General features: G+C 38.6%; 1 protein-coding gene across 1 annotated transcript in view; it reads left to right on the forward strand.

The window, feature by feature from the left end:
* MARCHF5 (membrane associated ring-CH-type finger 5) overlaps positions 1-26,078 on the forward strand; it is a 57,900-nt gene that overhangs the window by 12,649 nt on the left and 19,173 nt on the right. Inside the window, exon 2 of the mRNA XM_049855732.1 lies at positions 15,170-15,372. Coding sequence (XP_049711689.1) covers positions 15,170-15,372 — 203 coding nt within the window. The remainder of the gene's footprint in view (positions 1-15,169; positions 15,373-26,078) is intronic.

Consider the following 26,078-nt stretch of genomic DNA (forward strand, 5'->3'; position numbering starts at 1 on the left):
TCCTCACAGCTGGACCAATAAACAACTTCATGATAAATGGTGAAAAATCTGAAGTTGTCAACAATTTCATTCCCCTTGGATCAGCTGTCAACATCATGGATGCAATAGTCAAGAAATCAGAAAACATATTCCGTTAGGCAAATTTGCTGCAAAAGATCTCTTTAAAGTTTTAAAAAAGCAAAGACATCATTTTGATGACGAAGGCATGCCTGACCAAAGCCATCATCTTTTCAGTCACCTCATATGCATGTGAAAGCTGGTCAGTGAAAAAGGAAGACAGAAGAAGAATTGATGCATTCAGATTGTGATGTTAGTGAAGAATATTGAATATACTATGGACTGCCAAAAGAATGAACAAAGCAGTCTTAGAAGAAATACAACCAGAATGATCCTTAGAAGTGAGGACGGTGAGACTTCGGTTCACTTACTTCGGACGCATCATCGGGAAAGACCAATCGGTAGAAAAGGACATCATGTTTGGTAAGGTAGAGAATCAGCGAAAACAAGGGAAACCCTCAGTGAGACAGATTGACATAATAACTACAACAGTGGACTCAAACACACCAGCGATCATGAAGTTATACATAAATTTGCTGTAAGTCAGAGCCAGCTCAACAGCAACTAATAACAAAGTCTCCTCCCCCTTTCTTTCACATACTTTTTAAATAATTAACTTATTTAATCAGTAAACTGGAATAGTCACAGGTAAGCCCTATGATGAGGGAACATTTGTGTGGCCTGGTATTCGTTTTTTTCTTCACATTTTATTTGAATTGAGGTATAACAAGATACTCAAACTGAACATATTTAGGTGTATAATATGATAAATTTTGATTTATGTACACAGCTCTGAAACCATCATCGCAATCAAGATAATGAGTGTATAGATAGATATATATATACCCCTCTTTGTAATCCTTTTCTATGCCACAACCTCCTGTAGGGTATTGGGTATGTGTTAGTACCAACTTTACTCCTGATAAAGATCAAAGACTACAGCCTTCAACATTAAAGAAAACAAAAATCCTCACAACAGGACCAATAAGCAACATGATAAACAGAAAAGATGGAAGTTGTCAAGGATTTCATTTTTTTTTTTTTTTCTGATCCACAGTCAACGCCTACGGAAGCAGCAGTCAGGAAATCAAACGTCGTATCACGCTGGGCAAATGTGCTACACGAGACCTCTTTAAAGTGTTAGGAAGCAAAGATGTCACTTTGAGGACTAAGATGCGCCTGACCCAAGCCATGGTATTTTCACTTGCCTCATATGCATGTGAAAGCTGGACGATGAGGAAGACCAAAGAAGAATTGATGCCTTTGAATTATGGTGTTGCTGAAAAATATGGAATATACTGTGGACTACCAGAAGAACGGGCAGTGTTTCCTTCTGTTGTCCATAGGTTCACTATGAACCGGACTTGTTGGCACCTACCAACAACAGCATACTACTCCCCCAGCAGTGTACGAGTGATACTATTTCTTCACTTCCTCACTAACACTTGATGTTTTCAGATTTATTAATTTCTGCTAATCTGCAAGTGAAATAGCTTGATTTAATGTGTGTTATTTTATTTGCCATTCTTTTTTACTCCTATGGGAATTGTATGTTTTATTGTGTGCTATCTTCATACCCCTTGATCTTTCTCTTGCTTATATATTCTGGAAATTAATCCTTTGTTAAATGAATTGAAGGTATCGTCTCCAAGTCTGTGGTTTTGTTTACTGCATCCTTCATATAAGATTTTTTAATTTTATGCACTAAACTCTTTGCCCGTGGAGGGGGAAGTATTCAGATGATCTGTGTGATGTACTAAACTTGATCGGTATTTTCCTTTATGGTTTGTGATCTTTATATTTGTTTATGAAATCCTTTATCCTGAGGTCAAGAATTTATTCCCTTTTTTTTTCCTGAAACTATTTTGCGTTTTTCATATTTAAATGCTAAATCATTTGAAGTTTGTTTTGTTAAAATATGAGGTAGGATTTTTAACTTTTTTCCATCTAAATAGTTGTCCAGCACCGTTTAAACCATTCACCCTTTCCCAGCTGGTTTGTAATATCTAGCTTTATCTTAATAAGAACTTTCTGCTCTAAGCATGTTGTTCTTCTCATTGTCACATGAACATATGTTCAATTCCATCTCTAAGCTTGCTTATGCTATTTTACCTATTTGGCATACCTTGCTCTTTTAATTCCCAAATCAAACTTGAGTCCTCATCTGTAGTTTTGTCCTTTTCGTGAAACTTCTCAGCTATTTCACGTTATTTCTTACTCTCTTTTCTTATTTCTCTATTTATGGTCTCTAACATCTTTTTTTTAGCACTTAATGTTTTGTGTGGTATTTTTTTTGTGATCCTTGTACGCGTTTGTTTCTAAACTAGATTGTAAGTTCTTTAAATGTAGTTCTTCATGACATCAATTGATGTACAGTGAAACCTGTGAGAGCCGGAACACAACGGGACTGCCTTATTTTTCCAGATCTCGCAAGTTTTTTGCCTTTGACAGGGGACAGTCTTACCACTTTTCTGTTCTCGGGACAGTCTTACCACTTCGCTGTTCTCTGTTAGTGGAAAATATTTGAGTTTTCCTTCTCTGTCAGGTTTCCAGAAACCCTAGTGGCATAGTGGTTAAGAGCTATACCTGCTAACCAAAAGATCAGGAGTTCAAATCCACCAGGTACTGCTTGAAATCCCACAGGGCAGTTCCACTCTCACTCTGTCCTTTAGGGTCACTGAGTTGGAATCGAATCAACGGAAACGGGTTTGTTTTTTTGTTGTTGTTTTGGTCAGGTTTCCACCCTACACAGGTTCCAGCTTTCACAGGTTTTACTGTAGTAGGTAATCAGGTTGATTTAGAAAGGGATCTTGATTAATCTTAGATTTAAGGCAACCTATCCATTTTTTTTATCCATGTATATTACTTGAACAGTTTACAAATTTTATTGAGAAGGCTATAACTGGCAAAAACAGCCTTAATTTTGAAATTATGAATTTAATGACCTTTTTATAAAGAGTACCACATTATATATACACGTTCATGATATTAACCGATACCAGTAAGGCTATGTATTTATTCTGAGGAATAGGTACCATAATAATCTTTAGGTTTGTCTAGTTTAGCTGTCTTGTCTTTATATAATAAGGGATTTGTTGTTTGAACTCTGAACCAATCATGACACTTCCCAGATCTCCCCTTAATTCCTTTAAGCTGATACACCCCAACTCTTTGGGTGAGAAGGTGTGAAAATTAGTGAGTGCTTACATCAGCAAGTAGGAGGCATTTAGAAAAGCTCGTGAAAGGAAAAGGGTAGAATAAAATGAGAGGATTTGAATGAATATCTTAAGCAGTAGCGTTAGACTGTTGAAAAATTGGGAGATGATGAGGAATCCAGGGTTTTTTTCCACTGAATACCAGCGTGCCAACCATAGTTGTTTTATGTGCTAATTTAGGTAAGAAAATGTGTCCATAAATTCTAGACATACGTGTAAAATGGACATCTTCGTTTTCATCATTATCGTAATTGTTACTAACATTCATTTGGAGGTTATATATGTGCCAGGCAATTCTTGAGCAGTTTCTTGATCAGTTGTTTGTTTAGTCCTTTACAATAGGGGGTCTTAAAATAAAGGCTTTTTTATGAGAACTCTTTTAGCAATCAGGTTAAGTCTTTGGGTTCTTAGTGATTTTGAAAGTATAAAACAAAATATATAGAGTTGGAAATGAAATCAATTATATTGAGATACAGCTGTCAAAATATTAAAAATCTGCTTTAGCAATATGAGCTTTAACACATTAAAATAAAAGATCTACCAGTGGGTCTGATAATTAATTTCAAATTAGTGATGAGCTAAAATGTTATTTTAGGGTCCACAATAGCTGTAAAGTAGTATGAAAATTTCTGATTGCTGTGAACCCGTTGCCATCAAGTCAATTCCGACTTACAGCAGCCCTACAGGACAGAGTAGAACTGCCCCATAAGGTTTCCTTAGGCTGAGCCTTGGTGGCACAGTGGTTAAGCATCAAGGCTACTAACCAAAAAGTTGGCAGTTCGAATCCACCAGCCATTTCTCAGAAACCCTATGGGTCAGTTCTACTCTGTCCTATAGGGCCGCTATGAGTTGGAATCTGACTCGAAGACAGTGGATTTAATCTTCAAGGAAGCTGACTTGCCACATCTTTCTCCCTCAGAGTGACTGAAGGGTTTGAACCCCTGCTGAGAATTTGCATTTCTAACAAGTTCCCAGGTGATGCCAATGCTGCTGGTAAGGGAACAATTCTGAGAACCACTAGTAGAGCAACTATTAACTCAGTAGAGCAACCATTAACTCGTTGCAGTCAAGTCAATCCCAACTCATATCGACCCTATAGGACAGAGTAGAACTTCCCAGTAGGGTTTCCAAGGAGCGCCTGGTTAGCAGCCATAGCTCTTAACCACTATGCCACCAGGGTTTCCAGTAGACCAGTGGTTCTCAAAATTTATTTTACATAATCATCTGGGGATTTGTTTAAATGTAGATTCTGATTCAGTATATCTGAGGGTGGGAATGCAGATTTCCAGCAGGGGTTCGAACTGAAACAAAGCCCTGGTTCAAACTGCCAACCTTTTGGTTGGCAGCTGAGCACTTAATCACTGTGCCGCTAGGGCACTTGATTGCTATGCTAAGTTCTTATTGCTGTACTGTTAATATTACTATGGTTTGCTTGCCATTTATCATTGAAGAAAAAGCTAAATTTTATTTAGAGGGTATTGAAAATAAGGAGCCCTGGTGGTGTAGTGGTTAAGAGCTCAGCTTTTAACCAAAAGTTCAGAACCAACTCAACGGCACCTAACAACAACAAAGAAAATAAAGACACGATTTTTTTCCCATCCAAATTTACCGACCTCCCTGAATTGGTCATCGACCCCAGATTAAGAATTCTTGCCTTAGAACACCTTTGTGAAAGATTCTGTCATTAAACCTATTAATAAGTGGTCAGCAAGGGTTTGAAGCCAGGTAATTCTGGCTCCAAAGCCCAAGTTCTTTAATCAGTTAGAATATCCTGAACTCACATAATCTTTTCTCCAAAATAGTTTTTACTCTCTTAGGAAAAAGTAAAAAAAAAGAAAGAAAAGGGAAACCCTGGTGGCTTAGTGATTAAAAGTTACGGCTGCTAACCAAAAGGTCAGCAGTTCAAATCCACCAGGCGCTCCTTGGAAACTTATGTGGGATAGTTCTACTTTGTCGTATAGAGTTGCTCTGAGTGGGAAGCAACCCAACGGCAAAGGGTTTTGGGTTTAGGAAAAAGTATCAGGCATTTTACTCATTATTTAAATTAAAAACCAAGTAATTTTAAAATTATATACAGGGAGTTTTTTTTTTTTTAATACAGGGAGTGTAAAAAGACATTCCATATCTGTATATGATGTATTAAGGAGACTTGCAAAGGATAAGCACAGAGGGAAGAAAAAGGAAAAGGCAAAGTATGGCTAGCTCAGTTCTCAAACTTTTGCAGCTACCATGATCACCTGAAAAAAAGGACTTGTTAAAACACCTTGTGGGGCCGAGTTTCTGATTAAGTAGATGTGTGGTGGGGCCTGAGAATTTGCATTTCTAACAAATCCCCAGGTGATGCTTATGCATAGCATTGAGCACCACTGCAGCCACGTGAATTGGAGAGAGAAACAAAAAAAAAAGGACTTTAATAGAAACCCTTAGTTTCCTTAGAAGTTATAGCCTCTTTCCTTGGGTGTGGACTTTGAAAGGTTTTTTTTTTTTTTAATCCTTTGAAAGGGAAAGTAACTGATTAGGTATTGAAATTTCTGTTCTATAAATTACAACATTAAAATACGTAATAACTTGAATTAAAATAGAATTCTGTTATATTGACACTGAAATGCAGATATTATGGCATTATCAATAAAAAGTTTGAGTTTCAAACTGATTTTATCTTACTCTTCTTGCTGATCCAATAGCAGAATGAAGAACATACTTTGCTCAGTGTGAGACATAGAAAAGTTGGCAAGACTCAGAGTACTTGCATTGCGAATTAGATTTAAATTTATACTTAGGTCTTTTCTGCTCAAGTTACAGTCAGTAGGAAGTAAAGCTATTGACAAAAGATGGAAAGTTCGCTTATAAAACTATTCAGAGCCTACATTATATGACGGAAAACCCTGGTGGTGTAGTGGTTAAGTGCTCCAGCTGCTAACCAAAATGTCAGCAGTTCGAATCCACCAGGTGCTCCTTGGAAACTATGGGGGCAGTTCTACTCTGTCCTGTAGGGTCGCTATGAGTGAGAATCGACTTGATGGCCATGGGTTTGTTTTTTTATATGATTATCCTAGGGCCATTTCTTAGTACCCGGTTTCTCACATTCTGTATCAAATAGTTTTGATTGCAGATGATGGGAAATCTGACCCAAACTGATTAACACCCTCTCTCCCCTACCTCTCACAAAAATCTATTGATTTATGTAACTGAGTAGTGAAAGGGTACATTGCTCTAGGCACAGCTTAACCTGTGTTTCAAACAGTGCTATCATTTTCCATCTTTCTGCTTTGCTGCTCCTGGGTTGCTCAGGCTACGTGTGGTGGCTCTCCTGACAGCAGTAGCAGCTTCACTCACACCGTCTTAGCCTCTATACACTCGTATCTCCATAAGCCTAGCAGAAGAGAGAAAGCCTGTGTACCAGTTTTCCAAGGAAAAGTTCCCAGGGTCGCTCTGTTAAGACTAGCATTATTAACCCAGCCTCTCAACCCCTGAAATGTGGGGGTGGGCTACTCAAACCAATCTAAAGATTACTAATCTGGATCTGGGGGTGGGGCCAGTTCTAACTGCCTAAACTACATATATGGCTGAAGTTGGAGGAAAGAGTGATTTTCCATAGAAAACATGGAATACTGTTTGTTCCTAGAAAAGAGAAAGAAATGTGCTTTACATCAGACCTACTTTCTACTTAAGCGGGGGACAGTAAATTGGGGAATGAACAGCTGAAGTAGATTGAAGTATGTGGGTCAGTATAGGGAAGCAAAGAGGGAAACCAGAATTACAAGCCTTTCCCAGTTGAGGTTCCTGGTCAGTCTATCAGAGGTTAAAAATATTCTTTAGAACTTAACATTTTTGGTACTGTTGTTTACATTAAAAATATTTAGTCATCAGGAGCAATTATAAATTTCTGACTATGCGAGTCCAGTAACTGCCTCTCTCATATTTTTGCTTGCTCCAATCTCTTTGCTTTTTTTAACCTGCCATTTTTCTACACTGTGGTTCTCAAAATTTATTGTGCATCAGAATCACCTTGAGCACTTGTTAAAAATACAGATTGCTAGGCCCTCGTCTAGAGTTTCTCATTCACTAAATCCAAGGTGGTTGTTGTGTGCCATGGAGTCAGTCTGTTTGTACTATCAGGGCTCCTTAGATCCAGGGTAGATCCCAGGAATTTGCAAGTTCTCAAGTTATCCTGAAGCTTCTGGTGCAGGACCTTTTTTTTTTTAAGAACCCCTGTAATACACAAAGCGAGCCCTGGTGGTGCAGTGGTTAAAGCGCTTGGCTGCTGACCAAAAAGTCAATGGTTCAAACCCGCCAGCTGCTCCTCAGGAGACTGATGTGGCAGTCTGCTTCAGTAAAGATTGCAGCCTTGGAGACCCAATGGGGCAGTTCTATTCTGTCCCATAGGGTTGCTATTTGTCAACAGCAGTGGGTTTTAGTTTGGTAATACACAAGGAGTCCCTGGATGGTGCACATGGTGAAGGAGATTGGCCACTGACCTAAAGGTTGGAAGTTCAAGTCCACCCAGAGTTGCCTTGGAAGAAAGTCCTGGCAATCTAGTTCCAAAAAATCAGTCTTTGAAAACTCTATGGAACCTAGTTTTACTCTGACACACATGGGGTTGCCAGAAGTCAGAGTCTTCTGGTGATACACAAACCACTTGTCCTTGCCTTTCTGCTGATTTCTACTAATCACTTCTCCCTGACTGATCTATCCAAGTTGATCCTTCAGTCTTAAAATGGATGTACTCTGTGGCTCTTTCACTGGAACCTTAAAATAAAAGCTCCTGTATTTACCGGACAGGGAGCCCTGGTGTCGCAGTGGTTAAAAGCTACAGCTGTTAACCAAAAGGTCTGTAGTTCTAATAATCCTCTAGCCACTCCTTGAAAACCTTCTAGGACGGTTCTACTCTGTCCTGTAGGGTTGCTATGAGTCAGAATTGACTTGACAACAATGGATTTGGTTTTGGTTTTTTATTTACTAGACATAGCCCCAATTAAATTATAGAGTCTCCGAGACAGACAAAATCTTCCATTTGTTTTGTTTGTGCAACCACATAAAAACAGTGAATACTCAATAATTTCACATTTTATTTGTACCTAAACTGTAATTGTTAGATGAAGTAATTTGATGTTATTTTCAGAAGTTTACATATTGTGGTCAGTGTTATTTGATCTCAAATTACCATCACCTGATTTATTAACGATTGTAATAAATATAAAGTGGATGTGGTAAGTTGATGGTGAAGACGGACAAACTTCTTAAGAATTGATATCAGAAAGGTTTCTAACATCTCCTTTGTAAGTTAATTTCAGTTGATCTCTAATGACCTTTAGCTTCAAAATTTAAGTGTGCTCAGTATTCACTGTACTAGGGTCCTGTTGCCACAGTGATTAAAGTGCTCAGCTGCTAACCAAAAGGTTGGTCGTTGGAACCCACCAGCTTCTTGAGAGAAAGATGTGGCAGTCTGTTTCCATAAAGATTTACAGCCTTGGAAATCCTGTGGGGTGCTCTACTCTGTCCTACAGGGTTGCTATGAGTCGGAATCAACTCCAGGGCAATGGATGGGATATATTAACTATAAGAGCCCTGGTGACACAGTAGTTAAGTGCTCGGCTACTGCAGAAAGGTCAGCCATTTGAACTCACCAGCTGTTCCTTGAGAGAAAGATGTGACAGTCTGCTTCTGTAAAGATTACAGCCTTGGAAACCCTATGGGATAGCTCTACCTCTGTCCTATAGGGTAACTACAAGTTGGAATCAACTTGACGGTGATGGGTTTGGTTTTTTTAGTTTATATTAATTTGAATCAAACAATAAAACAAGGTTATTGCATTAACACTTTGAATTAAGGCTTAACTCCTAATAAGTTCCAACTTTAAATCATCATATGTCACAATTGTGAAATTAATTAGAAAAAAGTCTGAAAGTGGCTGCTTTGTCAGTTGAATATATGGGCATCTACTGAACAGTTTTCAACTTTTTTTGAAAATTTGAAATTTTTCATAATAAAAAGTTAGGAAAAAATAAGCCTACACTTACCTAGAATTTGTGGAGACTAAAGATATACAAGTAACGTATTATAATGACATGTGCAAAGACCCGGGGTTAGAAAACCAAAAGGGAAGAACACTCTTGGCATTTCTGAAGCTGAAAGAACTGAAGAAAAAATTCAAGCCTCGAGTTACGATACTGAAGGATTCTACAGGGAAAATATTAGACGGCGCAGGAAGCATCAGAAGAAGATGAAAGGAATACAGATTCACTATACCAAAATGAATTGGTTGACATTCAGCTATTTCAGGAGGTAGCATACGATCAGGAACCGATGGTACTGAAGGAAGAGGAGGTCCAAGCTGCACTGAAGGCATTGGCAAACACCAAGTCTTCGGAAATTGACAGAATACCAATTGAGATGTTTAAACAAATGGATGCAGTGCTGAAGTGCTCACTCGTCTATGCCAAGAAATTTGGAAGACAGCTACCTGGCCAGTTGACTAGAAGAGATCCATATTTATGCCTGTTCCCAAGAAAGGTGATCCAATAGAATGCAGAAATTGTCAAAAACATTGATATCACACCCAAGTAAAATTTTGCTGAACATCATTGAAAAGCAGTGGCACAGTACTTCAACAGGGAACTGCCAGAAATTCAAGCCAGATTCAAAAGAGGATGTGGAACAAGGAATGTCATTGCTGATGTCAGGTGGATCTTGGCTAAAAGCAGAGCATATCAGAAAGGTGTTTACCTGTGTTTTATTGACTATGCAAAGGCATTTGACTGTGTGAATCATAACAAATTACGGATAACATTGCAGAGAGTGGGAATTCCAGAACACTTTATTGTGGTCATGAGGAACCTGTACATAGATCAAGAGGCAGTTGTTCGAACAGAACAAGGGGATATTGTGTGGTTTAAAGTCAGGAAAGGTGTGCATCAAGATTGTATCCTTTCACCATACTTATTCAATCTGTATGCTGAGCAAATAATCTAAGCAGCTGGGCTGTATGAAGAACATGGCATCAGGTATGGAGGATGATTCATTAACAGCCTGCGTTATGCAGATGACACAACCTTGCTTGCTTAAAATGAAGAGGACTTGAAGCACTTACTGATGAAGATCAAAGGCTACAGCCTTCAGTATGGATTACACCTCAACATAAAGAAAACAAAAATCCTCACAACTGGACCGATGAGCAACATTTTGATAAACATCAAGGGTTTCGTTTTACTTAGACCCATAATCAATGCCAATGGGAACAGCAGTCAGGAAATCAAACGCCATATTGCATAGGGCAGATCTGCTGCAAAAGACCTATTTAAAGTGTTAAAAAAGCAAAGATGTCACTTTGAAGACTAAGGTGTGCCTGACCCAAGCCATGGTGTTTTCAGTCACCTGCTATGCGTGAGAAAGCTAGACAATGAATAAGGAAGACCAGAGAAGAATTGTCACCTTTGAATTACAGCGTTGGCAAAGAATATTGAATATACCATGGCCTGCCAAAATGAACAAATCTGTCTTGGAAGAAATACAGCCAAATGCTCCTTAGAAGCAAGGATGGTGAGACTGTATTTTACATATTTGGACATGTTATCAGGAGGTATCAGTACCTGGAGAAGGACATCATGCTTAATGTCTTAGTTATCTATGCTGCTATAACAGAAATACCACAAGTGGATGGCTTCAACAAACAGAAGTTTTTTTCTGTCACAATCTGGTAGGCTAGAAGTCCAAATTCAGAGTATCAGCTCCAGGGGAAGACTTAGTCTCTCTGCTGGCCCTGAAGGAAGGCCCCTGTCATCAATCTTCCCTTGGTCTAGGTGCTTCTCCGTGCAGGAGCCCCGGCTCCAAAGGATGAGCTCTGCTGCCAACACTGTTTTCTTGGTGGTATAAAGTCCCCGTGTCTCTATGCTTGCTTCCCTCTTTATATCTCTTGAGTAGAATCTGATTTGGGGTCATCAAGTGTGTGGTGCAGACTGTCACCTATCCACCTAGAGAAGTAGTGGTGATAGTTGTGTGCACCAGATTCTAGTAGCAGCAGGCTTTCACACTCCGGGGGGGCAGGATGCTGACAAGGTTCCCCCAAGTGCCAGTGAGGTAGGTGTGTCTCTATTCCTAAAGCACTTTGGTGGGTGGGCTCTGCAGCTGTACCTTAGGCCCCCAATGTAAGTACCTCTACAGATTGGTAGGTGTCACCCTCCTTAGACCCCTAAGGCAGGAGGCTAGGTGGTCTGGGGGGAGCTTCAGCCCTCAGTTCCCTGTTGTGGGTCAGTGAGGGCTCAGTTGAATACGCAGAGATATCAGACCTGGGAAACTTGCCTTTCCACTAAAACAACTACAGTCAGATCCCTATCAGAAATGCCTTTGCATTATAATAGCCACCTTGTTCCCTGTAGGGATGAAAGCCCAAGACTGTGGATCACATATGTTTGGCTGGAGCTGGTTCTGTGTTTTTAGTCCAATTAGGGAAGGATTTTTGGTCCCTGGGTTTTTTGTAGCTGCTTCTCTCAGGCCAGGAGAATGGGTTAGGAAAAGATCAAAAAAAAAAAAAAAAAAGGAAAGAAAAACCACAACGCACTTCTCTCTCTGGCTCAGGAAATTCCAATGTTAATGAAGCCGCCTGGGAAGGGGAGGGGAGGGTTCAGATAAATAGGAGAGAGTAATAAAAATAGACAAAGTTACTTATCTTGCTTGGGATGACTGTTTTATCTGAGATTCCCGAGGGGCACGTTGACTGTGTGTGCTGGCTGGGTAGAGAATGCCCCCTAGGGTCAGGCCCGCGTCCCGTGCTTGTGCTGTCTCAGAAGCCGTGGTCAGTTCCTCTGCTCCCAGTCCAAAGCCCAGTGCCAAGGTTCCCCGGCTGGGACGCCGCACTCCAGGCTCCAAAACCAGTCGCTGCCTCCCGGTGACTTCTCCTGTCAGCCGCGTCGCTGCACTGCCTGCGTGCACTGGCTGGGCTTCCCCCAAGGTCAGTTCAGGGGGCTAGGGCTGCGTCCGTGTTTGCGCCGTCTCAGGATGCCGTGCTCAGCTCCCCTGCGCCCAGTCCAAAGCCCGGCACCAAGGTTTCCTGACTGGGACGCTGGCTCCAGGCTCCGAAAACAGTCGCTGCTTCCCCGTGGTTGTTCGTTCTCAGCCTCTGTCACTCAGGTCAACTCTTTATATCTGTGTTTGATGGTCAGGGTTCGTAGATTGTCATGTATGTGATCAATTCACTTGTTTTTCTGAGTCTTTGTTGCAAGAGGGATCCGAGGTAGTCAGCCATCTCGGCCCCGCCTCCCTCTTTTGTATCTCAAAAGAGATTGGCTCAAGACACAATCCAATCTTGTAGATTGAGTCCTGCCTCATTAACATAACTGCCGTTAATCCCATCTCATCAACATCATAGAGATAGGATTTACAACACACAGGAAAATCACATCAGATCACAAAATGGTGGACAGTCACACAATACTGGGAATCATGGACTAGCCGAATTGATGCACATATTTAGGGGGACACGATTCAATTCATGACACTTGATAAAATCAGAGGGTCACACTTTGGTGAGTGGCATCTGGGGTCTTAAAACACTAGCAAGTAGTCATCTAAGATGATCAGTTGGCCTCAACCCACCTGGAGCAAAGGAGAATGAAGAACACCAAAGACACAAGGTAAATACAAGCCCAAGAGATAGAAAGGGCCACATAAACCAGAGACAACGTCAGCCTGAGACCAGAAGAACTAGATGGTGCCCAGCTACCACCAATGACTGCCCTGACAGGGAACACAACAGAGAATCCCTGATGAAGCAGGAGAACAGTGGAATGCAGACCTCAAATTCTCATAAAAAGAGCAGACTTAATGGTCTGACTGAGACTAGAGGGACCCCTGAGGTCATGGTCCCTGGGCCCTCTGTTCACCCGAGACTGGAACCATTCCCAAAGCCAACTGTTCAAACAGGGATTGGACTGGACTATAAGACAGAAAAGGATTCTGGTGAGGAGTGAGCTTCTTGGCTCAAGTAGACACGAGACTGTGGGCAGCTCCTATCTGAAGGCTAGATGAGAAGGCGGAGGGAAACAGGAGCTGGTTGAATGAACACGGGGAATACAGGGTGGAGAGGAGGAGTGTGCTGGCTCATTAGGGGGAGAGCAGCTAGGAGTACATAGCAAAGTATGTATAAGTTTTTTTATGAGACTGACTTGATTTGTAAACTTTCACTTAAAGCACAATAAATTAAATTAAAAAAATCTTAGGGGGAAGGAAAAAAAATTGAGGGCCAGCAAAAGAGAGGAAGACCCTCAGCGAGATGGATTGACATAGTGTTTGCAACAAGAGCTCAAGCTTTACGATTTTGAGAATGGTGCAGGACCGGGCAGTGTTCCTTTCTGTTGTACATAGGGTCTGTATGTCAGAACCAACTCAATGGCACCTAATAGCAACAGCATACAAATGCTCCCATTGGATTGAAATATGAAATTACCATTTCTGTAGGTCAAAAACAGACAGATACAGGCAATTTCATTTGGTTCAAACTCTAGTATTAAGGTTGTTTGAGTTAGATATATTTTAACATTTTCTTCCTGATGACTGAATTCGGCATAATTTAAAATTTGATTCACCTTAATACTAAAGAGTTATGCTGGCCTAGCCTCACTGAGCTATATATATTGAAATAAAAAAAAAAAAAAAATGAGAACCTGGGAAGTTCCTTGATATTCTGCCTATATTTCGTTGATAAAATTTTATCTCCCATTTCCCAAATGTGCACACGTACATTTAGAAAATTACCTCGGTTGCCAGGGTAGATGATTTATTTATTTTTCCTTGGTTTCTTAATGCTCAGATCTGGTGGTAGATGAGCTGCTTTGCCAATTAACTGTTGTAAAAAAATAACAGACAGGGCACTTACAAATGTTAATTAATGTAAATCACAGGGACTGGATGGGTTATGGAAGCAATTTTTCACTTCTTTACTTTCCCAGTTTCCTTCTCTCCACTCAGTTTCTTCTTCCTCTAATCACATTCCTATGCTAAAGCCCACTTCCTGAAGCTCTCTTCTCATTTTATACTTAGATTGTGGGTTTTTGTTACTTTTGCAGCCCTCATTACTCCAGTTCACTACTGTCCAATAGAACTTTCTACAGTGATGGAAATATTCTTTATCTGTGCTTTCTAGTATAGTAGCTACTAGCCACATGTAAATATTGAATTCTTGAAGTATGGCTCATGTGACTGGGGAACTGTTTTTAAATTAAATTTTAATAGCCATGTGTGGTTAGTGGCTACCATATTGAACAATACAGCTCTTAACTAGAGATAACCTCATTTGTTTTAGCTTTAAGCCACAGTTTCCAGTCCTGTTACGCATTTCCTGAACCCTCCTATGGATTCAGCCTTGATCTGCTTCATACCTTGTCGGCCATCTTTCCTCCATGTTGTGGCTTTTACTTCCCTTCACATCCCAGCCTTATAAACCTTCTACTGCACCTGCCTCAGACTTCCAGTGGCTCCTTCTCAAGATCTGCTTTTATCTGAGGACCTTGGGCCCCCGCCATGTGTTCAGACTTTAGAATAGTTTGCTAATGAATGTACTGAGGAATAAAATATATCAAAAAGAATCCACTGAAATGATTTGGTCTTAGGTCTTCTGTTGAAAACATTACAAGAAGATCCGTATATTTAAAAATAACATTAAAGAAAAAACGTTATATCTATTGAATAAGCATCTACATCGTATATACTTGTTATAAAGAAGGTAATTTCTGAGTATAAAGAAACTTTCTTATTGGTGTTTTGGTAGGACTTTTTTCCTAGTAAGTTATTAGAATTGTGGGAATGAGAGCTTGCATACAATATGAGTCCCATTAAGGGAGAGCTGCAGTTGAGAGGAGGCTGGGGTCCTAAAGGTAAACATCATTCTCTTTTTTAATTTACAGAAGTTGCTGGGTGTGTTTTGCCACTGATGAAGATGATAGAACAGCTGAATGGGTGAGACCATGCAGGTGCAGAGGATCTACAAAATGGGTTCACCAAGCTTGTCTACAGCGCTGGGTGGATGAAAAACAAAGAGGAAACAGTACAGCCAGAGTGGCATGTCCTCAGTGCAATGCTGAATACTTAATAGTTTTTCCAAAGTTGGGTAAGAAGATCCTAATAAACAGAACAAATATATTTGATGTTGTTACATAAGGCTTATGATCTCAGGTTTATTTTTAAATGACCTATCTCTTTGTTTTTTGTCAATTTCTGTGTTCATTTTCTATTGTTTCTTCTCTAAATGTCAGCCATTTATTTGTTTTGCCAACACTTTATAATATCCTTAATATATCCCCAAATCCATCCATTTGTCTATGTATTAACCTTTTATTTGGTTGAGCCAAGAAAGAACTTGCATATTTAATCGTGTAGATAAAACCAAATAACAAAGCTATAATGAAAGCTGACTATAGAGCCTCATTCTCTGGTGACAGTTGGTGTAGGGGAAAGAAAGCAGTACTGCGTTCTTTCTGATACTTACCCTTAATTCTTTCGTTAAGGAATAGAAGTACAGAAAGGAAAAATTTAATAAAAACAGTTAAACTCGGCCTTGGAATCCATTTAATGTGGTTAGCTTTTGTGAAAACTGCTAACCCTTTTCTAGGAATTGGCAGGCAAAGAATAACCAAAGGTGTTGAGAATAGCGGCCAGGCCATTTAAAGGAAGCTGTAATATATTGTTAGCGTGCTCCGTTACAGCCATACGATTATGAACTGGTGTTCATTCTCTTTGTTTATGCCATGTTAATTGTTAAGCATTTTTAGTATCATCCTTGGTTATAGCTAAGAGGTGTAAGATTCTGGAAAGGTCAGAAGGAAAGAATAGCTTTGGGGAGCCGTGCGGTTTTGGGGTTTGAGGAGAAATTGGAAATAATTATTAGATAATATTGTTTTTTTCTAGGTGCTATACATATTGAAGTAAGACCCTTTTTTTTTTTTTTTAAACAAAGGAACATCATGCAGACAGTGAAGTGCTTTTCTAATGTAAGATGGTTAATTACGATAAACAAAATTCCCATGGTTGTATTTTTCTAGCAATAATGGGTAGGAAGAAATGATAGCTGAAAGTAGTGTTTCTCAAACATTTGGAATACGTGGGCAACATGACGGATCTGCATATGCACTACTGATTTTAGATAAAGTAAACACAAGTAACCCAATTTTTTTAAATTGTGAGATCAAAGCAGTATTTTAAAATAAACATCAAGGAAAGCAATTATTGCTGCAGTCTTTCACCACATTTATATCTGTGTCACTGATGTCAAAGTTAAGGTTTCATATTTAATTGGTTTCTTTTCCTACTCTTTAGCACAGTGATTAAGAGCTTGGCTGCTAACCAAAAGGGTGGCAGTTTGAATCCACAAGCCGCTCCTTGGAAACCCTATGGGGCAGTTCTACTTTGTCCCGTAGGGTCGCTATGAGTCAGAATCAACTCCACGCAACAGGCCTGGGCCCCTATTATTTACAGGTTGTTGGTAATAGTAGCAAGTATATAGTGATTTTATTAGGTATTTTAGATGTTCAGATTAAGGATGGACAGAAAAATGAATACAAACAGGCACTGACAAATGTATGTCACTCAACACTAAAGTTGAGTATTTCGTTTTGAGAGATGGCAGTGGGCATCTGATCTCTCCTTTTGGTTGTATTTGGTTCTAGGAAATGCTTTCAGGTTTAGTGCAGTAATTGAATGTGGTTGTTAAGTATACCTAAGATGTTGCTTTTTTCCTACAACTAGGCAAGATTTGGAAAAGAGTCAAACTCTTTGTTTAAGCCATTTGTTTCATGTATTGGTCTTCATATTTTATTCTTAAGAATTGTGATATTTTACCCTCAAATGATAGGTTCAAGCTGTTCGCTATACTGTATGTGTCATGGAGTATGGCACTTGATTAAGCCACTTGAAATCATAGAAATGTTTATTGATGTTATCAGTGTCATGAAAAAAATTTTGTCATCCTTCATTTGAAAAGTTTTTGTTAGCATCTTTCCTCGTAACAGAAAAACAGAGTCTTATATTTGTTTCTTCTTTTTTGATGTAACATGCTGAATGTACCTGTTCAGGGACTGCAGTTTGAATTATACTTACAATTTTCCTTGTGTGCTTCAACCCTGACTCAATAATACAGGGCATGTTGTCAAATGCCAGCTGTTATCTGTGAACGAAGCTGTGTGTGAATTGACTTTTAGGTGCTGCGCCCTTTCTTGCTGCACATACAGCTAGTGCTTTGACCATACTGATCCCAGTCTACTTTTTCAAGTTTATATCAAGGTTTAAAAACAATTGTTGGTTAAAAGAAAATACTTTCTCCATAACATAAGTTTTCATTGATAATCAGAGTTAAAAATCATTTATATTTCTTGATTTACGTATTACACATGTGTTTGCCAAGGGTTGATTTATACTCTGCACACTAGTGGTTTCACCTAGCCATAAAAGACAATACCTAAAAGCATACATCTGTGGTAGTAATTATTCTTCCTCACTATATACCAAGCATATTACATATTCTCTAGTAATGTCATCTGATGATGGATTTTTGCCAATAGATTATTTTGTTTCTCTCTGGGCGTATTTGTCATTCATTTTGCAGCTGACAATAGTTATACCTTTCTTTGTTAAAAGAATTTCCTTTGAATATAATTTTGATCTTTGTTTTTAATGACAAAAGTCATATTGGAGGCTTTGATTGATTTACCAGAGTAGTTGAAAATGATGTGGCTTCAGTGGCTTCTTGTCACTGTTTCTTGTTTCATAAGACACCAACCAGTACAGTGGGAACAAAAGGGCCTTCTAATGCAGACTAATGAGTCCACATTCACTGGTCACAGCCTATTCTAAGAGCACACTATTTTCATTCTAATACTTGTGGTGGGGGGTAGGGGTGGGGGGGTTAGGTGAAAGTTTACAGTGCATATTAGTTTTTAACTCAAAAAAATTAAACACAAATTGTTTTGTGATATTAGTTGCAATCCCCACAATGTGTCAGTACTCTTCCCCTTTCCACCCTGAGTTCTCAGTGTCCATTCATCCAGTTTTCCTGTCCCTTCCTGCCTTCTTGTCTTTGTTTTCGGGCAACTGTTGCCCGTTAGATCTTGTATACTTGACTGATCTAAGAAAAGCACGTTTCTCACATGTGTTATTGTTTGCTTTATGGGCCTGTCTAATCTATGGCTGAAAGGTGGACTTTAGGAGTAGCTTCAGTTCTGAGTTTGCAGGGTATCTGGGGGGTTAGCAGGGAGCCAGTCTCAAGGGTTCCTCCAGTCACATTCAGACCAGTAAGTCTGGTCTTTTTTTGTGAATTTGAATTTTGTTCTGCGTTTTTCTCCCACTCTGCCCAGGACCGTCTATTGTGATCCCTGTCAGAGCAGCTGGTGGTGATAGCCAGGCACCATCTATTTCTGGGCTCAAGTTGGTGGAGACTGTGGTTCACATGATCCATTAGTCCTTTGGACTAATATTTTCTTTGTGTCTTTGGTTTTCAAGATAATACTATTTTATTTATGGCATTCTAAGTTAAATGTATTTTCATTTTACTCTTTTGAGCCATTCTTTTTCCTCAGTTTGTGCTTTAACACACACAGTGTGATAGTAGCAGCAACAAAATGCATATTTAACCAGTGTAAACAGCTTACATGATGTGAAAGTACATTAGTTTGAAACAAACAGTTCTGTCTTCAGAACCTGAAAGAATTTCTTTGAAAATCATAATTAGTCTTTTAAAATTTATGAAACGTGTGTGACCAAAACCTGTATCACTTTCTCCTCAAACTGCCTGTAGACTACTTGATAGATTACCAAGGAGCATTGGTCCCTAAGCTACACTGAGAAACTTTGGCCAGAAGAAGGAATAAAAGACACAGGAAGGTACAGAGAGAAAGAGGTGTTGATTAACATTCTATGGGATGATCTCTGTGTGGCAGGTATTAAAAAAAAAAAAAATTCATATGGGTTTAGCTTTAATCTGGCTGTCTAGGTGTCCAGTTCTGCATCTTTTGTGGTATTGAGTAATGGCAGAAGTAGAGGAATGGTGGTAAATGTATGTTGTTAATTCTTGATAGGTAACATATTGTGCAGAAGTATGAAAAATACAGAGGACACATCAGATTTTCATTCCTCTCACTATCTGCCACCCATTTTACCAGTTGCCATTCAGTCGACTCCAGCTCACAGAGACCCCATGTGTATCAAAGTAAAACTGTGCTCTGTAGGGTTTTCAAACCAAAAACAAACCAAGCCCACTACTGTCGAGCCAGTTCCAACTCAAAGCAATGCTATAGGACAGAGTAGAACTGCTCCGTAGGGTTTCAAAAGCTATAATCTTTACTGAAGCTGACTGCCACATCCTGCGGAACAGCTGCTGGGTTCAAACTGCCAACCTTTCGGTTAGCAGCTGAGGCTTAACCACTGCACCACCAGGCGTCCTTATGGGGTTTTTAGTGGTTGATTTTTTTGGAAGTAGATTGTCAGGCCTTTTTCCTTAGGCACCTCTGGGTGGATGAGAGCTGCCATCCTTCTGTTAGCAGCCAAGCGCTTAACTGTTTATGCCACCCAGGGACTCATCAGCCATCTTAGGGTTTGCTTTCTTCTCTCTTCTAGTGAGTTAGCCCAGTTGTGTACATACACCTACTTTAAAACATTCCTAATCAAAGTGCGATCCAAGGACCAGCAATGTTGGCATCATCTGTGAGCTGTTAAGAATATAGAACCTTGGGTCCCACCCATTTTACTAAATCAAAGCAATGCATTTTAACACGATCCTCAGATGATTTGTATGCACATTAAAGTTTAAGAAGCATTGCTTTAAAACATGAAAGGAATACCAGCTGAAAAAAATAATCCTCCATAAAAATAAAGCATTTCCATGAAGTTTAAGATCCTGTACTAACCTTTTTAAGCTAAGCAGAATTCAGAAGGTATCTCAGAAGTAGAGATATTGACTCCCAAGGGTAGATGACACTGATTTCACATTAGATTCCTTTTCTTGTTTGTTTTTTTTTTAAATGATGTTGTATAGTTCTCGTACTTCTTTTATTATGTTTATTCCTAAATTTTTATTTCTATTGCTCTTGTAAATAGAATGTTTTCCTGATTTTATGTTTGTATTGTTCATTCCAAGTGTATAGAAACACAATTGATTTCTTAATACTGATCTTGTATCCAGCAACCTTTCTGAACTCATTTTGTAGTTTTAATAGTTTTTAATCAACTCCTTACGATTTTCTAGATACAAAATCATGTCATCTGTAAATAAAAATAGTTTTACTTTTTTCTTCCAATCTAGCACTGCTTTAGATACATCCTGCAAGTTTTAATATCTTTGTTTTTATTTCTCTCAAAGTATTTTTAATGTTCCTTTGTGGTTTCTTCTTTGACCCGTTGATTAGGAATATGTCATTTAATTTTCACGTATTTATAAATTTCCAAAATGTCCTTCTATTAAGTTGATTTCTAATGTCATTCCATTGTGGTCAGAAAACATACTTTATATGATTTCTGTCATTTGGAATGTGCTGAGGCTTGTTTTATGGACTGACATGGTTTATTATAGGGGTTATTTCATGGGCACTTGAGAAGAATGTGTATTCACTTATTATTGGATGAGTGTTCTATAGATGTCTAGTTAGATCATAGTCTTTTCAAGTCTTCTATTTCCCTGTTGATCTTCTACTTATCCATTATTAAAAGTGGGGTACTGATGGCTCCAAATATTATTGTTGAGTTATCTGTTTCTTCTGTCCATTTTTGCAAGCCTTTAGTTAATTCCCAGAGCTTTGGAAAAGTTTATTTTGACCATTTTTGCCAACATTTTTCTCACTTTTATCAAAGAACAGATTTTCAGAGGTCTTCCTTTGCTATTCCACTCCTTTTCTTTCATGGTCAAGCTAGACTGGAGAGTACTGTCTACAGTCCTGACTGCCTGCTTCCCAAGTGCCACTTTTAATGCTTTCAGTGTTTTGTTCTGCCCCATCTGTACAGCTTTCTCTCAAGTGGCTACTCTGCTTCTGATCTGTCTGCTTGCGTTCATTTTGGTTCCCTTTTCCCTCCTCATCCTTTGGATATATGTAATTCTTTTAGGTTAACTCTCGTTCTACAGTGATATCATAAATAGCTAGCTATTCTTGTCTTTTTAGTTAAAAGAGTGAATCTCTGATTTAAAATTGGAGAATTGCTATTTCAGAGGAAAACCTTTGAAAGAAATTTAGTCCAGAGTTCAACTGCCTTCTGTGTTCTGTATAGCAACACCTAAGCTCTCTTACATGTTGCTGTATAGTATTAACATATGAAAATTATGAGGATTGTGAATGTATTAAAAAGAATCTTGATATGTTACCACTTTTACTGAGGACTAAAAATGAAAACCTATGCAAGTATAGCCATTTGATTTTCACATTTCCAATTAATTTGGTTATGTCCTAATAGATGAGTATTTAATTCTTGATGGCTTTCAAGTTAAAATTTTTTTACAGATTTTTCTTATTTCTTGATTTTATTCTCAGGTAACTAAACATAAGCTTCATGTATAGAGTTCAAAATAACTAACAATCACCCTCAAAAAGTACTTGTCAAATGTTAAGTGGAATGTAAAGCTTAGAAGGGAAGATATTCAATAGGAATGATGAGGGCCAGTTCCTGGGAGAAACCTTTCCTGGAGAATCTAACAAATAAAATAGTAATTACAAAGAGTTTGTTTATATTTTATTAATAATAACAGTGATGTCAATAGCTATCATTTGCTAACACACCCTTGTGCTGGGCACTGTGCTGGTCACTTTACCTGTGTTATCTTAACTTCAACCTCTCAACAGCTCTGCGCAGTAGATATTTGTCCTTATTTTACAGATGAGGGAAGAGACTCAGAAAACTTATTTAATAGAAGCCCATGGGCTTTCAACAAGTAGGTGGAGGAGCCAAGGTTTTAAATTGCTGCATTTCTTGAACTAACACTCAATGAGTCAGATACCAGACTACATATGAATAAGTCGTAGTTTCAAATAACATTGGAACTAATGGGGGGGGGTAATGTGAATTTGAATTAGTTTGAGATAACTGTTAATAAATTACATTTATAATGTATAAACAGCAAAGATTTTCTGTGAGTTGGTGCTACTGGAGTCAAAGGAGAAATATGGCCAAGAAGCAAAATGAAGTCTAGGTGCTTATGCTAACAAATGGTCTGTCTGTCGTTTTTCTTTCTCTCAAATATTTGCCCTGTTGGAAATGAGTTCCTCAACCACTGATGGAAGTGAATAACAAATAAGTGAGAGAAAAGATACAGCAACTACAATATCTCATACCCGTAACCCGTTGCGGTCGAGTTGATTCAGACTCATAGCAACCCTGTAGGACAGAGTAGAACTGCCCTATAGGGTTTCCGAGGAGTGCCTGGTAGATTCTAACTGCCAAGCTTTTGGTTAGCAGCCGTAGCTCTTAACCAGTATGCCACCAGGGTTTCCACAGTATCTCATAGGCCATACATTCATGTGGTCCAGCATTCAAAAACACAGGACATAGTAGGGTATTCAATGAAAAATCTTTCTACCATACCAACCAGTCACTTGGTTTCTTTAGTTGAAGAGAGCCATTCTTCTAAGTTTCTTCTGTTTCATTGTAGAGTATGTTTGTCTTTTTCTTTCTCTCTCCCTCTCCCTTCCTCTCCCATCCACCTTCTTCCCTACACACATACACCACATACACACACAGTACAATAGTGAGGGCAAGGTTAAGAAACCAAGGGACAGTGAAAAATGCAGGGATTGGCTGCCATAGGAAACCATTACCACTCCTTGGCATGAAAGTGCCGGGGAAGGGAGTTGCTAAAGAACTCAACAAGAACTGTAGCAGAAGGAGATTGCTTAACAGGACCTTTAGCCTTAGAGAAATGCAAACTGCCTGCTATGAGGGAACCAGGGGAAAAAAATTCCCTTGACATTTTTACCACCCTGTGATTTTATTTAAACTCCCAACAGTGTATTAGAATGCCTGCTTTTCCATGCCTTTGCCAACATACTGTTCTCAGTATACAGAACTAATTATTATATCTTTTGCCTTAGCATTGATGAAAGTTCAGCAGAATGTTTCCTTGGGTGTTTTTTTTTTTTTCTCTCTTTTGTTGTGTGACTATATATGAATATAGGTAGTGGAATTATAGGTCCAAAAACATAATTAGAGAATCTTTTTTTTTTTTTAAGTAATTACTAATTAGAGAATCTAAATTCTGTAAGTCTGCCATCTTCATGTTCCCTCTCCTCCTTGTCCCAGACCCTTATGGAAAAGAGACTCTATCATTTATTTCTTACCTGAGAATTTCTTGGAACATTGTTTTTATTCCACTTGTGGGTCACTACTTTTCTTATTTTTTATTTTTTTAACAATCATATACACACCCCTGGTACAAAATTCATAAGATACTAAAGAATATATGGTATAAACTAAGACTCCTTTCTACCCATCTCTAAGCTTACCCAGTTTCCTTCCAGAGGTTATCAGTAACTTCTGTTTTGGTTTGTTCAGAATATTCCCAGAACCTTATACCGTAAGTTTTTCCTCGGACATCTCCTGTCTTTTCCTACCCCAGAGTCATATCGTGCTCAAATTAGTTAGCTATTTTCAGGTCTCTATAGAATTCAGAACTGTAAGAAATAACAGCTGACATTGATTGTTACTATATACAGTAAAAGCCACGAAAGCTGGAACCTGTCAGAGAAAGAAAACTCAAATATTTTCCACTAATAAAGAGCGATAGAAAAGTGGTGTCAAGACTGTACCCTGTCAAAGGCAGAAAACTTGCAGCCCAGAAAAACAAGGGAGTCCCATCGACTTCCAGCTCCCACAGGTTTCACGGAAACATTTAAAGTACTATACTAAGAGCTTCATATACTTTAATTATAACAAAAATTCTGAAGTAGATAATAATCCTCATTGTACAGATAGGCCTAGAAATAGCAATTTGTGCATTCACACAACACATCCTAATCCTTGCCTCCTAAGGAGCCTAACAAATGAGCTTCTCATATAGAGAGAAGAAGAACAGGAAACAGCAATGTCAGGTTGGCTTTCCTCAGGGTTATGGTTACATGAATTTAATGATAACCCTTTGTTATTCTCTCAGAAGTTTTTCTGATTAATTAAAAAGTTACTCATCATGGAAATTTGAAAAATACAGTTACATTTAAAGAAGAAAAAAGGTAATAATGTATAACATATTTACCTGGCATATATATAGTATGTGCTTCATTCATGATGCCACCTGTTTTTATGTATTAATGATAATTGATGGTGATAGTGATTTCATCACACTTTAAAGAGTTTTTTTTTAACTTTTTGAAATTAAAAAAATTTTTGATACCTTTGTCAGGTGTGTTTTCCTCCAAAAAGAAAACAAAGCATTGCCTTTTCTCTAATAGTTTTAATGTCTCTGAAAGTGGTCATTGATCCTTTCCTAACTCTTCTCCCTTTTAAGTTCAGCTTCTTGACATTGATACTGCTTTCTCTTTGTACTTTGCACTTTGGATACAAAGTAAATCTTGTTGATTCTGTCCTGGTTTATTCTGACTTTAAATAATCTGTTATAAAATTAATCTTCCTAAAGTATCTTTTTCATCTTACCGCGTCTGTCACCAGGAGCTTCCATCCTACTTATTGTGTCATGTTCTTCAAAGACCTGGTCAAAGTTCTCTGTTAGTTAACCTTACCTTACCAGTATACCAGTTTATTTATAAATATATAAACCCTTTGAATAAAAGTCCCTTGCCTCCAGTTAGGAGGGTCTTCTTAGCATGCCCTATTTGTTTTTGCCTTGATTCACTTGTGCTTTATGTTCTCCGCTTAGAGTTGGCCTTCTTTTGGTTTTGGGTTTGTTCTTTTTTTCTTCGATGATGATTAGTTTGGTTATCTAAAAAGTTACCTAAGAACATATTCTTCTCTATTTACAATCTAATGTCTAATTTATTTTTTGTTATTAAGCAAAGTAGTTTATAACTTGAATTTGCAGGATGTTCTTACATAAAAATAGTAAATTCTTAACCTACAAGCAGAGCAATCAAAGATGAAATTATACATAATCTTGTTTGAGGCTCTTGGATCCAGCCTACAGAGACTAGTTTTCACAACAGTGATAAATGTTAGAAAGAGTTAAAACTGTTGACTGCCCCATCAGGATTCAACATACTTTTAATTGAGGTGATTGTTGTGGTATTATTTCATGCCTTCAATAAAATCCACAATTGTTGACTTGGGACCGTATAATTAATACTTTCTTAAAAAAAAAGAAACATATTTTAACAACAGATTGAGTCAAATACTTGCCATAGAGTGCTACAGCTTGGCCTTCTGCCATAACATTTCAGTGCCCTGTGGAGCAGGCCAAAGTCCCCTGACGTACTGTCAAGTACCATGTGCTGAGATAGCTGTGGCCTAGAGGGTCCCTGAGAGTGATGTTAGTCATCAAAAAGTGTTTTTTAAGCACCTATCTGTACATGGTTCTATCCTAGGCACTGTACAAAACGAGTTAAACAGACATGGCCCTTGCCCCCTGGGAATTTTCAATCTCAGATGATGCTGACATGGACAGACATAAAGGATATTGTGACAACTGAACAAACACTGAACAAGAACATAAAGTACTAACATTATGCACAAGCAAAGGGGTAAGTGCATTTTGTGGGGTAGTGTGTAAAGGGAGACTCATGGGACATGGTTGTTCAGACAGTTGGGTAGAGGAGTTAGTCAACCTCTTTCAAGTTACGGTAGTCTTCACTGGGAAATTGGATTCTCATATAAACTTATCAAAGATAGGGATAACATTCC

Source organism: Elephas maximus, chromosome 16 (assembly GCF_024166365.1).
Source record: "Elephas maximus indicus isolate mEleMax1 chromosome 16, mEleMax1 primary haplotype, whole genome shotgun sequence".
Classification (NCBI taxonomy): domain Eukaryota; kingdom Metazoa; phylum Chordata; class Mammalia; order Proboscidea; family Elephantidae; genus Elephas; species Elephas maximus.